The sequence below is a fragment of the Lepidochelys olivacea genome (genome assembly GCF_965140295.1).
Source record: "Lepidochelys olivacea isolate rLepOli2 genome assembly, chromosome: 1".
NCBI classification, from domain to species: Eukaryota; Metazoa; Chordata; order Testudines; family Cheloniidae; genus Lepidochelys; species Lepidochelys olivacea.
The window spans coordinates 163,059,112-163,073,816 of NC_140411.1; the positions used below are offsets into that span (position 1 = coordinate 163,059,112).

Sequence of the window (14,705 nt, forward strand, 5' to 3'; positions counted from 1 at the left end):
TGTTTGACCACAGCTGTTAAGTGAAATCTTACTCTTCTCAGTGATTTAAGGGTATATCATCTTAGCAGAGGAAAGTGAGTGAGTTGTGACCCTATCTGAAATCAAACAATTCGCTCCTTAACATGTACAGTACAGGAGGAGAGACTTTGGAATGGAACAACGGGAGGCTAACACTTTGTAGTAGAAAAGCTATGCACAAATATTGAAAATATACACGGTCCTTTAAAGCTCCCGGTCTAAGTCTCCTCTACACTAGAATCAGGCCCATAGTATTTTGTTTATGAAGATATTCATCTGAGGTTGGTGTGTCTGCTACCAAACCTCTAGCAGATACTTACGTCTATACACAGCGCTTAGCTCCTATCAGTTCTAATGATGTCAGACACATTGTTCAGGCTGCTAATCAAAGAAGGTAAAATCGAATTAATGTAATACAGCTCACGCAATCTGTTGAGATGTGCAATGATCATCAAAAAGTTTATTATTAAAAATATATATACAATATATACAAAATACAGTTGCTGTGCTACTTGTGAATTACATGGTTTGGGTTCTGTTTGTTATGTGGTGACTCAGAACAGGACAATTCTGAGTAGCCTCCCCTGACAGACTATGTAAAGCACTGGAAATGTTTCAAAAGTTTTTCCAAGCCAGGTGGGTACAGGATGTTCAGCAGAAATCTTCTCCATTAAGAAGACCCAGAACTGGTAATCTAATATTTTCATAGAATAGGCTGATGGCTGACCAGCCTAGTAAGAGCATAACGTTCCATTATTCATGTAACAACATACATAAGTGTGACAGATAAATAGTTATATTCCAGCCAGGCAGAATTTTAATATCAAATATGCAAGTGCTACAGTCTACACAATGCCTTCTTTTGTGCTGTTTTACATTATGGATCAGGCACAATCGGTGCATAGTCATCATACCTGTTTTGAATTGAGAGCAGGCTGTCATAGGAAGTGTTCTCACTGGAGCTGGGCATATACTACCAAATGTAACGGTGGAGATTTGTTCGAATATAAAATCATGAATTCACTTCAGTGCTCACGACCCGTTTTATTTGTCTATACAAATATGAGAGCCATTTTTGCAAGAAGTTTTGCATTTGTTTAGAAAGCAAAGACCTCCCAAGTAGAACGGGGGAGGGGGGAATTTCAGTGAATAGTAAATTTGCCCCAGAATGCGTGTTGAGGGGCACTGAAACTATTCACAAATGCAAAATTACTTGGCTGAATTTGATAAATAGGTTTGGCTGAAAGGACCCTGAAAAAATATTCATTTTTTTAAAACTAACCCTTTTGACATTTTGTTTCAAAACAACATTTGCAGAATGAAATGACAGTCTAAATATTTTGTTCAATCCAAACACAATGTTTTCTGTTTTGTTTTGATTCAGTGAGCATTCACTTTCAGTTTGAAACTAATCAACTTTTTTTTTCCAGATTTTTCGGTTTAGAGACTGAACCAAAAAATCAATTATTCACTTAACTCTACTCACAAATACTTGTGCAAATGCATTTGCACAGTGCTATACACTAAGGGTGGGATCCACGAAGGGACTTAGGCTTTGTAAAACTGAGCATCATGGTGCCTAACTTTTAGATGCTTAGAAAAAATCACAGGAACAACGAAGCTGAGTTAGGTGCCTAGGCTCCCTATACAATGAATGGAGAGAGACAGGCACTTTACAATGGAGCTAAAAGCCACCAGTGCTAGGCAGGGAGCCGCCTAAGTTGGGCAATGGGAGACACCGATCAGAGGAGTGTGTGCTAAGCACGTCTCCTCTCTCGGAGACAGGCATCTAGCTCTACGCAGCAATTCACAAACAGGAACCCACCCTTTGGGGTCAGGCAGCTTAGGTGGCTAAGGCATTTCTTGCAGGAATGAGTTAGGTACCTGCCTCCACACAAAATGGCTGGAGGAGGAGGTAGTGGTGGTGCCACCCACCTTATAACCTTTAACCCAGTGGTTAGAGCCCTCACCTGGGATGTGGGAGACCTAGGTTTAATTCCTCCCTCTCTTCCAGAGGGGGGAAACAATTTGAACAGGGATCTCCCACCTCTTAGGAGGGTGCTCTAAGCATGAGATATGGGATATTCTGACGTGGGGCTTCTGCTGTTGAAGCTGTTCCACTGGGATAAATAATGAAAGAGTGATCAGAGCAGGGGGACTGACTCCCCGTTCTCCCACACCCCAGAAGCGTGCCCTAACCACCAGGCTATGGAGTCGTTCTTTCTCTCTAGCCCAAGGACTTTTTCACTGTAGATAAATCATTAAATAGTTATTGGGCTAGAGAGACCAATGGAACCCGATCCAGTAGACATGCTCTGAGGCTGCCTGTCAGATTGGGCCCTGCACATGAGGTAGGCAACTGAATGCCTATCCTCTCCCAGTTTGTGATTCACTCTGGGGCGTAGGTGAGGAATAGACATCCAGATTCCAGACACCTAGGGTGAGGCAATGGTGTTTGTGCTCAGAGGCAGTAACATAGGCACCTAAGGAACTTCTACCCTGAAAACTTTGGTGCCAAGCAAGTTTAGCACCTTCAGGGCTTGGCAGGAGTTTTGTGGATCAGAATGGAGCAAAAACTGGGATTTTGGCACCTAACCCTGAGACTTAGGTGCCTAAGTCCGGGGTTTAGGCACTTAAGTACCTTTTGGATCCCACTATAAGTGTTCGAGGCCATCTCAAAATCTCTTTAAGTTCTTTTTTCCTGTCTCTAAGATACCCAGGGAAGTAGCGGAAGGTAGCCCATGTGACTTGAGTCACTTAACATCATGAAAAACTAGTAATGAGGAGCTGAAGACATTGATGAAGCAAATAGTTCATAAACAACCCATAAGCTGAAATTTCTTCATATTTGTTCATGGGTTGTACAGTTTCAAATCCTTAACACATTTTCAAAATCAAAGTCTACCCAAAGCTAATTAATGAGCAGGAGAAAAGAGGGCTAACTTTCTACTATTATTTGGTACAAGTAGATTAACAGAGTTTAAGGACAGACTGGACTATTATAATCATCTAGTCTGACCTCCTGTGTAATACAGGCCACAGCATTGCACCCAGTGATATCTGCATCTAGCCTAGTGACTTGTAGTTCAGCTAGAGCATATCCTTTAGGGTTTGCACAGCTCTAATTCTGGTCAAGTGCAAGTGAGCTAACATTTTTCTTGGCATAAAATCATAGAAATGTAGGGCTGGAAGGGAACTCGAAAATGATTTACCTTAATGGCAGAACCCAGTGCTTCCCAGACCTAGGCCTAGCCTGCATACATGACACACCCAAAGCTCACACTCAGGTAAACAGGCACTTATCTATGTACCAGGTTTGCCAGATCAGGGCCTCTGGAGTTCACTACTGCCACTGGCAAAAGCACACCTGGGGCTGAAAGGGAACTCATTTCTAAATTGTATCGGACAGCTGTTCTTTGTGCAGAAGTATGTTTCCCATTCACCATTGGTTTCTGCCAATTCCCTGTCTAGCTAAAGTGAGTCAATCTGTAAGCTTTGCTTTTGCTATATGTAAATGAATATTCCAAGCATATCCTAACTACCACACCCTCTGACTGCACCACAAAGAAATCAGCAATTGTTCAAATTACATTCCTTTATTAATAGAGTGGTTTAATAGACCGAAACTGAAATGGATCAAAGGAATGTTTGTCCATTAAAGTGGGCAGAAACAGTAAATATTGGCTACAGATGTCATCAAGATTTCATTTAACAAAAATTAAATATGGCCCATGGCAAAACAAGCAACCTTCAGAAATGTATTGTTAGGCTGCTAGTAGAAATGATTTACACTTTATGAAAACAAAAAGTCTTGGCAAAGCCAGTTTTAACTCAGTTAATTACTGTTTTGATTCAGTGTTAACTGCTCTCAGCTCTCTCCCTAGATATTATATACAAGCCTGCCATTAACATGGTAAAAAAACAAATGAGTGTTCAAGAAACTAATGGTCCCTAATGGAGCTGAGAAAACCCTTTTAACAAAGCCCAGCGGGCTATTAGTGTACAAGTAATTTTCTCTCTCTCAGGATAAAAGAATGTGTTTACCAGCTATAGGTTTCAGAGTAGCAGCCGTGTTAGTCTGTATCCACAAAAACAACAGGAGGACTTGTGGCACCTTAGAGACTAACCAATTTATTTGAGCATAAGCTTTCGTGAGCTACAGCCCACTTCATCGGCTCTCCTCTGGGATATAAGAAGTTCTGCTTTAGCAGACGGCACTAGTGGATTCTACTGTGGCATTCAAGCGGACAACCAGTTCAAAATCTCCCCACTGTACTTTCCACTGCATACATCCAATGAAGTGAGCTATAGCTCAGGAAAGCTTATGCTCAAATAAATTTGTTAGTCTCTAAGGTGCCACAAGTACTCCTGTTCTTTTTACCAGCTATAGTATGTCTGCATTGATTGAACCACACTTCTCTCACATTAACTTAGTTAAGACCACGTAAAGAGAATAAAGCACTGGTTTGAAAATAAACATTTTAAAGGAGCCTGTTTCCTTCTGGAAGCACTTGTGTGCTAGCTTTGAGATCCCACTGTTACAATTAAACCATGGCAAATACCTATGTGAAGAAATCTTCTCATGGTATCAAAGGCCACTTACCAAATGGAAAGTAGTATGTCTGATCTGACAGTTGGTACAAGGCAGATTCTCAAAATAAATCCAACTCTGTTAAATCATTATGATAAACAAAGAAATCCCACCTAATTAAAACAAATACTCAATTAACAACTTGACTTGACAAAAGGACAGGTTTACTCTATACCAAGGTACTTGCTTAAGAGGTCTCTGATGCATTTTCTTAAGAGCCATACAGTATATAATGTATGCTTTTGTTTCAGTTTGTAAATAGGCATTACTAATGTTAGAGTTTGCTCATACAATCAAACATTGCTTTGCTGTAACAACATTGTTCTCAGTCCTCTCTCTCTTTCATCTTCCTGTCTGTATCTCTCTTCTAGTTTCTGTTTTTCAGAGTCCATGCTATAAAAAGTAGTGTCTACACTTCTTCTGATTTGCTCAAACTGACTAAAATCAGCAACATATTTACCATTTTGAGAGAGAGAAACCACAGGTACAAACTCATAACCCCAGTGGATCTCCTCTGGGATATAAGAAGTTCTGCTTTGGCAGACGGCACTAGTGGATTCTACTGTGGCATTCAAGAGGACAACCAGTTCAAAATCCTTTTCTTTTAGGTTTTGGGGTGTGAGATCTCTTAAAGGGCTACTTTCATCCAATATATGATAAAAGGTTAAAGGTAAAATGAGAAAAGGACTTTCTGAAGAGGAGTCAACATGGAATTTGACACTGGCTTGGTTGAGCAGGATTCTCTCCCCTTCTTTGGTTTCATAGGTTTGAAGAAGCTTCCCAGACAGCTGACACTGAATCAGAAGGCTCTTCCTCATATTTGCCACTCTGATCACAAGGCAAAGCTCTCCATTGTGTTTGGTAATTACAGCACAATGACTGAACTTAATAGTCTCAGCCCGTTTTTTGGGTCTTGCAATTTTGGCCAAGAAGGTACCAGTGATAAAGATCTCAATCAAAGTTGTGATGACCAGCTGAGCAACCAGGAGGAATATGGCATGAGGGCACTCCTCTGTGATGAAACGGAAGCCATAACCAATAGTTGTCTGTGACTCCAAAGAAAAGAGAAATGCCCCCGTTAGTGAGTTTACTTCCTTGACACAAGGCATATGTTTGGGGGGGAAAGGATCCCTTTCTAAATCTCCATGAAGAAATGCAATGGCATAATAGATAACTCCAAAGAGGAACCAGGTCATCACAAAAGTAGCAGCAAACAGGGTAAGTTTGTATCTCCACTTCATGTCTATAACCGTTGTCCACAAATCTTGAAGGTAAAGCAGGTATATACCATCTACTTTGTCAATTCTCACATTGCTGTGACCATTTTTGGACATCACTCGGGGTCTGTGTGTCTTGAGGTCAGCACTGATGATACTGTTAATGAGTGGGGCACTCGATGTATTGATTTGAGTGGTGCCCATTTTCAGTTCCTCAGTTCTAAGAAGAGAAAAAAAGAATTTAGTTATTTAACAAAGTCAAAGTACACGAGCCTTAAAAATCATGTGAAACACAGAAGGACAGAAGGTACACAATCATGACCGCATTACAGATGTATAGTAAAGGAATGCCCCTGGAACAAAAAGCTACCATCATATAGTGTCTGATATTAAAGCTAGTTGACTTTTTTTTTTTAAAGTAATACCTTGACTGTAGTGACTGCCATATAAGGAGAAATGGACTATCTTTTGGTAGCTTGGAAAAGAAATTTGACCAAGCTAAAATCCTATGTTAGGACTGTATTTTTTAAAAAGGCATGAGGTAAAATTCTTCTCATATATTGTCGAGAAAGCAGGAGAGACTTGTTTTGACTACTACATTTATTCCCACTCATGCACTCAGGAGAGGGATTTCATTAAAATTAAACACATTTTGATGCTTGATTTAGAATGCTGGACTACCTTTGTCTCGCAAAACAACACAGTCAAAATAAGCAAATCAAATTTTGTTCATGGCTAATTAACTTCCATAAGTGATTTAATCAATCATTTCTAGCTCTTCCCTAAACATAGAACTAAGCTACAGGGAAACAGCATAGTCCTGTGAACACATAAAGGAGAGTTTTGGAAAGAAATATTTGCACCTGAAAACTCTTCAAGGCTCTTTGTAACATATAGCACTCCAATTTCAAACAGTCAGTGGAAAACAGGAGGCAATTCACAAATTCAGCATTCTAGCATTAGGCCCTGACCTGTGTAAACACAGGACTCAATGGAGCACAAGACTCAAAAGGTTTGTTTACTGTGAACCAAGTTCAGTGCAGATGGAGATTAAGTGGGAGTACATTCAGGACAGAACAAAGCCCACAGAGTGCAGGAGAAGGTTGCCTGTGCCAGTTTGATGAGGCAAATAAAGAAACACTGCTTCCAGGACAAGACAGTGGTTGCGTAGTGCAAGGACAGGGGATGTTACAGTGGTAGTTTCCAATAACAAAACTTCCTGCTCTAAAAAAAGCCCCCATGCATCCTTTGTGCTTTTGGCAGTTCGTACAACAAACATCGGTTTGTTCCATTGTTTTGCTTAAAAAGAAGCTTTAATAAGTGTTTCTTTTTTATGAACCACAGGAAAAAAAGTTCTCCCTTGTAACTACTTAAAAGAAACTTGCAGGAAACTCAAGACCTATTTGTGGGGGGGAGGGGTGCCTGCCCCGGACAACAACATAATTGTTCAGTGTTGTAACTTTCCTGTTATGTCAATAAAAGAGAGTTTTGTTTACTAAATACACTGATAACCACATTACAGGTTTTTCAGGGGGAAAGTAATTGCAATTTTATTTGTATTGTCACACTGTAATTCATTCAGATTTTGTATTAATCGTTAAAGCTCATTTTAGGCTCAGTTCTAAATTATGATGATCCCAGCAGGAGACCTTTTATGGGACAATCAAACCACCACACAGACTGGGCAGCATGTCCAGATAAACAGAAAAAAAGAAGAAAAAAAAATACCAAGTGATCTTAAAAAGAACTACAGGAGGAAGCAGAAAAAGCAAAACAAAACACAGCAGCATATGAGCAACTGCTATTTAGACAAGCCCAGAACTCAAATGGTGCTGCCAGAGAAAATACAGCTTATGTAAGTATATGCAACATGCAATGCAAAACTCATGAGGAAAAAATTCATGCCATACAGTCAAGAAGCTCCATTGCCCTCATCAAGCATTACCATGATAAGATATTGATATAAAAAGTGCCTAAAATCTGTCCTGATATCAATCCTATCTCCTCTAATGCTCACTTCTCCGTAGTCTCTGCTTCCATTCATGAGAAGTGATGGGTTACAATCAGTTCTCTGCCACAAGTAGCTTTAATCTTCTAAAGGCCAAATTGTACCTGGACTTTGAGGCCATGCAGCAGAGTAAGGGCCAGCCCACTCCCCTGTGCAGCCCACCAGCATTGCTCCTTTTTGTGCAGGGGGCAGAGCAGGCTCCCCAGAGCTGCTACCTCCTCCCAGTTGTGCGGTTGTGTGAGGCATGGGTGGAGAGAGCCAAGGACCTGCTCTCTCCCCTCAGTGCACCAGTCAGTGGAGTTGAGCTGTGGGGGGATGGCGAATGATGGGCCTGTGAGGTGGGAAGGTCCCAGAGCTTGGGCATCTACACCGTAATTAAACAGCCCCTTTGCCTAAGCCCCGGGAGCCCAGTGTAAACATACCCTAATGGGCTATAGCAAAACAGTCTCCTCCAAGACAGCAGGGAGGAGCCAGGGAAGAAACTGTGATTCTAAGGCGTGATTCTTTCTCAGGGTTGCTCGGAGCAGGGAACAGTTACAACTTGTGCTGCCTCTTCCGAAGACATCAGATTTCAGTTCAGCTGTAAGTGACCTACAGAATGTTCCAAGTAACCTCCCATTCACCCTTTCACTCAAGCGACCTGACGCTCTGTTCCTGACATCCCCAGCCTTTTCTCCACTTCTGTGGTGGGGACTTACTGATCTGTAGGTTGCTGGATCTCCCTTAGCTTATATACGCATGATAATAGCTTCATTCTGGTCTTTGCTAGGCTCCTCTCTTGATTTTTTTTCTATATTATCTCAAGGCTCTCAGCTCTTCAGATACTTCCTTTGGTATTCTGGAATGGATCCCATCTGATCCTGGACTTTTTTCTGACTTCCTGCATTTTCCCTGTTACATCATCTATTCCTGCACAAGTTTGAATTCCTTTATTATATTTATTCCTCTCATGGGAAATTCATGTTGGTTTTTTCTTACTGTAAAAGTACTTTGCTTGGTGTCATCCTTGCTGCATGACAGAGGCATTGCAATACTGTACAAGACCAGCAGCCCATCTAATCCAGTGTCAGATTCTTCAGAGGAATGAACCCTTTAGTAACTAGTTATGGGATAACCTGCACCCAAGGTAAATTTTCTCCAAACCCAAATAGTTAGAGATTGGCTTATACCCTGAAGCTTGAGGGGTTTTATCCCTTCCAAAGCTCCTGGTTTTAAAAATGGTTTCTATTTTAACAGGATAGTCTTGTTACTCACATAAATATCTAATCCCTTTTTGAACCTGCTAAACTCCTGGCCTCTGTGATATCTTGTGGCAATGAGTTCCACAGGCTCACAGTGAGCTGTCTGGATAAGCATTTCATTTTTGTATTTGCCACTTTCCAATGTCATTGAATGTCCCCTTGTTCTTGTGGAGATTAGAGAGAAAGATTGAACAGAAGATGCCAATCAACCTTCCCTAAATCATTCATTATTTCATATACTTTTATCTGATCCCCTCTTAGTCAGTTCCTCTCTAAGGTTAACAATCCCAATCTTTTCAATCTCTCTTCATATGAGAGCTTTTCCATGTCCTTAATAGTTTTCATCACTGGTCTCTGAACCTCCTCTAATTCGGAAATAGCCTTTCTGAGATGGGGTAACCTGTACAGTATCCCATATGAGGGCAAGTCATTGAGTTATACAATGTCATTATAATATTTTCCTTAATATTCTCCATCTCATTCTGTATGCATTTTATAAACAGGCACCTTAAAATATTTCTACAGGGGGACTTCCTTACATCTGGAAGTTTTTAGTTCTGTCTTGATTCCCTGCCCAGCTTTTATTCTACTTCTTTTCCTTTTAATTTTTTCCTGAATCAGCAAACATTCCTAAAACAACAAATTTACATTTTTCAAAGAAACATTCCCAATAACAATGACATTTGCTAGTTGTAAGGGAGCAAACTAGTTGATTTATACTGAAATGAAAACTATCAGGTTACTTAGCCAAAATACCTTGTTAAAAAAGAAACCAAACCCGCCCCAACTCTAACATTTGAATTAATTGATAGCTTAAAGAAACAGTAGCATAATAAGGGCAGGGAAGGAGTAGTCTCAGATTTATTTTGTACTGTAATGCCCAACAGTTAGCCCCTCCAGATTTCTGGTCAGAACTTTGTAACCACCAAAAAAGAGATTCCCCACCAGACTGTGTACTGGTAAAGGACTTTAGTACACACAAGATCAAGAAACCTTAGGGTATGTCTACACTACGAAATTAGGTCGATTTTATAGAAGTTGATTTTTAGAAATCAATTTTATACAGTCGATTATGTATGTCCCCACTAGCACATTAAGTCGGAGGACTGTGTCCTCAATACCATGGCTAGCTATCCCACAGTTCCCTCAGTCTCTGCTGCCCATTGGAATTCTGGGTTAAGCTCCCAATGCCTGATGGGGCAAAAACATTGTCGCAGGTGGTTTTGGGTATATGTCATCAGTCGCCCCTCCCTCTGTGAAAGCAACAGCAGACAATTGTTTCGCGCCTTTTTTCCTGGGTTACCTGTGCAGATGCCATAGCACAACAAGCGTGGAGCCCGCTCAGCTCACCGCTGCTGTTGTGAGCATTGTAAACACCTCACGCATTATCCTGGAGTATATGTGCAGACCTGGGCTAAGAGACGCCAGCATGAGGACAATTGTGAGGAGGACATGGACACAGACATTCCTGAAAGCATGGGATGTGGCAGTTGGGACATCATGGTGGCAGTGGGGCTGGTTGATACAGTGGAACGCTGATTCTGGGTCCGGCAAACAAGCACAGACTGGTGGGACCGCATAGTGCGGCAAGAATGGGATGATTCACAGTGGCTGCAAAACTTTCACATGTGTAAGTCCTCTTTCCTTGAACTTTGTGAGTTGCTTTTCCCTGACCTTGGACTTTATGAGTTGCTTTTCCCTGCCCTGAAGCGCAGGAATACGAAGATGAGAGCAGCCCTGAAACTTGAGAAGCGAGTGGCAATAGCCCTGTGGAAGCTTGCAACACCTGACTGCTACCGGTCAGTTGGGAATCAATTTGGAGTGGGCAAGTCTCCTGTGGGGACTGCTGTGATCCAAGTAGCCAATGCAATCAATGACTTTCTGCTATCAAGGGTAGTGACTCTGGGGAATATGCACGTCATAGTGGATGGCTTTGCTGCAATGGGTTTCCCTAACTGTGGTGGGGCAATAGACGGAATGCACATCCCTATCTTGGCACCAGACCACCTTGCCAAGCAGTACGTAAACCGCTAGGGCTGCTTCTCAATGGTGCTGCAAGCACTGGTAGATCACAAGGGACATTTCACCAACATCAACGTAGGATGTCCAGGAAAGGTGTATGACGCTTGCATCTTTAGGAACTCCAGGCTGTTCGAGCAGTTGCAAGAAGGGATTTACTTCCCAGACCAGAAAATTACTGTTGGCGATGTTGAAATGCCAATAGTTATCCTTTGGGACTCAGTTTACCCCTAGCTCCCATGGCTCATGAAGCCATACACAGGCAGCCTGGACAGTAGTAAGGAGCAGTTCAACTGTAGGCTGAGCATGTGCAGAATGGTGGTAGAATGTGCCTTTGGACGTTTAAAAGCTTGCTGGCACTGTTTGCTGACTAGGTCAGACCTCAGCGCAACCAGTATTCCCATGGTTATTCATGCTTGCTATGTCCTCCACAATATCTGTGAGAATAAGGGGAAAACGTTTATGGCGGAGTGGGAGGTTGAGGCAAATCGCCTGGTGGCCCATTTTGAGCAGCCAGACACCAGGGCGATTAGAAGAGCATAGCTAGGTGCGCTGCACATCAGAGAGGCTTTGAAAACCAGTTTCATGACTGGCCAGGCTTCAGTGTGACAGTTGTTGATTTTAATTCCCTGTAAGCCAACCACCCTCCCCCCTTCGATCATAGCTGGCAAAGGAAATAAAGTAACTATTGTTTTGAAACCAAGCATTCTTTCTTTATTAATTAAAAAAAGGTGAGATAACTGACAAGGTAGCCCAGGTTAGGTGGGGTGCGGGAGGAGGGAAGAACAAAGCCACATTGCTTATTGTAGCCACACTACAAATCAAAACTGTTCAAATGACAGCCTTCTGTTGCTTGGGCATCCTCTGGAGTGGAGTGGCTGGGTGCCCGGAGCCTCCCTCTCCCTGCGTTCTTGGGCATCTGGGTGAGGAGGATATGGAACTTGGGGAGGAGGGCAGGTGGTTATACAATGGATGCAGTGGGGGTCTGTGCTCTTGTTGGCTTTCCTGCAGCTCCAACAGATGCTTCATCATATCCCGTTTGCTCCCCCATTAGCCTCAGCATCGCCTCCTGCCTCTGCTCTTCGCACTGACTTAATGCTTTTACGGCCTCTGCCACTGAATGCCTCCATACATTCAGCTGCACCCTATCAGTGCGGGAGGACTGCATGAGCTTGGAAAATATGTCATTGCGAGTGCGTTTTTTTCGCCTTCTAATCGGTGATAACCTCAGGGACGGAGATGATGGGGAAGCATAGAAACATTTGCACCTGGGTGGAGATAAAAAGGGAGAGTAAAATGTAAGATGATACATTTCTGAGAACAAAAGGGAGACTCTTTCACAGCGAATCAAGCAATCTGCAGCAGATAGCACATGTGCTTTAGGTAAAGGTCGCATTTTCCCTTTTATATTGAGCACCTGCCGGTATGGTGACACATTGCACATGGTTGGGCAACAGAATTCGGTTTCCAGGCAGCCATGGTAAGCTAAAGGGTACGCAGGGTTGGCTTCCTACGCCTTCATAACATGTGGGAATGGTTTCAAACTGCAGCGCCCTCCTTTCCCATAGCAAGCAATGCTGGCTGGATTTCACATTTAAAAGGAGGGGCTGCAGTTTTCGGGTGGATGTGCAGCACACACCTCCCCCCAACCCTACCGTGTGGCTGTTCTCTGGGATAATCCCTTCACCCCTCCCCCCACCACGTGGCTATTCTCCAGGATGATCCCTCTTAGCCAAGCGCAAACAACCCAGCATGAACGGGGTCCTTTTACTGTTCCCTTACAAAAATTCCCCTATTTCAACCAGGTGACCATGAATGATATCACTCTCCTGAGCCTGACACAGAAAGATAAAGACCAAATGTTGCTTGAATGCAACCAAAACCCAGAACCATTCACTGCCATGCTTTGTGCTGCAGTGATTCCAGACTACTTGGTACTGGCTTGGCGTGGTAAAGTGTCCTACCGTGGAGGACGAAATAAGGCAGCCCTCCCCAGAAACTTTCTGCAAAGGCTTTAAGGGTACCTCCAGGAGAGCTTCATGGAGACGTCCCTGGAGGATTCCCACTCCATCCCCAGACACGTTAACAGACTTTCCCAGTAGCTGTACTGGCCGCGAATGCGTCCCAATTCTTCAGGGCAAATCAAACACTAGTTTCTATACCCCGTACTGTAGTTACAAATGTGTACTCACCAGAGCTGTCTTCTCTGGCTTCAGGGTCGGGGATCCCGCTTTGGGAGGGTTTTGGCTCCAGGGTGATGAAAAGGTCCTGGCTGCTGGGGAGAACAGATTCACCGCTTGCGTGCTGCACATTCTCCTCCTCCTCCTCGTCCTCATCCACAAAATCCTCCTCCGTGTTGTGTGAGACTCCCCCCTTGCAGGTGTCCACGGGACACCTACTCCTCTCGCCGGGGAGGCATACCAAAGTCGATTTTAAGAGCCCTTTAGGTTGATGGAACGGGGTTGCTCGTGTAGACACATTCATTATAAAATTGACCTAACGCGGCTACATTCAACCTAACCCCGTAGTGTAGACCAGGACTTAGAGTTATGTATCAAACCACTGACAATCAGTATCTTGATGTTAACACTGACGCCAAGGGCCACATTATCAAAGAGCTGAGACTCACTTGCATACACACAAAAATGTCCTCACCATGCAACTAGATATGCTTGTTTAGGATCTGCTTGGGCCTACACAAATCAATTAAAGAAGTACAAAAGCATTATTTGATCAAATGGCCTCAAATGCCTCCTTTCTTATCCATCAGATATGCTTTGCCAATGGAGCCTCCCCCACCCTCCTCTTGAATATAAATGGCTAAAACTTACATTGCTCTTTTAGCCATTGTAAGCTACCAGCATTTGAAAAAAAGAAAACAAACCTTTTTCATCTTGAGATCTTTGGCAGGTCACACATAGGGTTGCCTGGTGTCCGGTTTTTGACTGGAATGCCCGGTCGAAAAGGGACCCTGGCAACTCTGGTTGGCACTGCCAACTGAGCCATTAAAAATCTGTTCGGCGGCACAGTGGGGGCCCGGGGCTAAGGCAGGCTCCCTACCTGCCCTGGCTCCTCATTGCTCCTGGAAGTGGCTGCCAGGTCCCTGCAGCCCCTAGGCGCTGGGTCAGACAGTGACTGGGAGGCTCCATGTGCTGCCCGTGCCCCAACTGCTGGCTCCGCAGCTCCAATTGGCTGGGAACTGCAACCATTTTGAGCTGGGAGCGGGCAGCACCTGCAGGCACAAAGGCACCGTGCACACCTGTCTGGCCACCCGTGCGCCTAGAGGCCGCAGGGATCTGGCGGCCGCTTCCTCGGAGCCAAGGTAAGTGATGCCGGGACCCTGTAGCCCCGCCCACACCCCAAACCCCTCATCCCCAGCCCCACCCCAGAGCCTGGTGCCCCCTTCTGCACCCAATCTCCTCATCCCTGGCCCCACCCTCAGCCAGAGCCCTCACCCCCCCCCCACACATACCCCACCTCCCTGCCCCAGCCCGGAGTCCCCTCCCACACCCCAAACCCCTCATTCCCGGCCCCACCCCAGAGCCTACACCCCGCCAGCTGGAGCCCATGCCCCCTCCCAAACTCCAAACCCCTTGGCCCCATCCTGGAGC

The 14,705-nt window shown here is 43.9% G+C and overlaps 1 protein-coding gene across 5 annotated transcripts in view; it reads right to left on the bottom strand.

The window, feature by feature from the left end:
• Window positions 1-448: 448 nt before the first annotated feature.
• Window positions 449-14,705, bottom strand: part of KCNJ15 (potassium inwardly rectifying channel subfamily J member 15) — a 44,710-nt gene continuing 30,453 nt past the window's right edge. For 3 of the 5 annotated variants that reach the window (XM_084617948.1, XM_084617947.1, XM_084617949.1), the window contains one exon: window positions 449-6,046. In XM_084617948.1, coding sequence (XP_084474074.1) covers window positions 4,903-6,030 — 1,128 coding nt within the window. In that variant the 5' untranslated portion in view covers window positions 6,031-6,046 and the 3' untranslated portion in view covers window positions 449-4,902. Of the gene's footprint in view, window positions 6,047-11,832; window positions 12,363-13,286; window positions 13,370-14,705 lie in introns of those variants that run through there. The other 2 variants (XR_014710042.1, XR_014710043.1) reach the window with 2 other exon arrangements.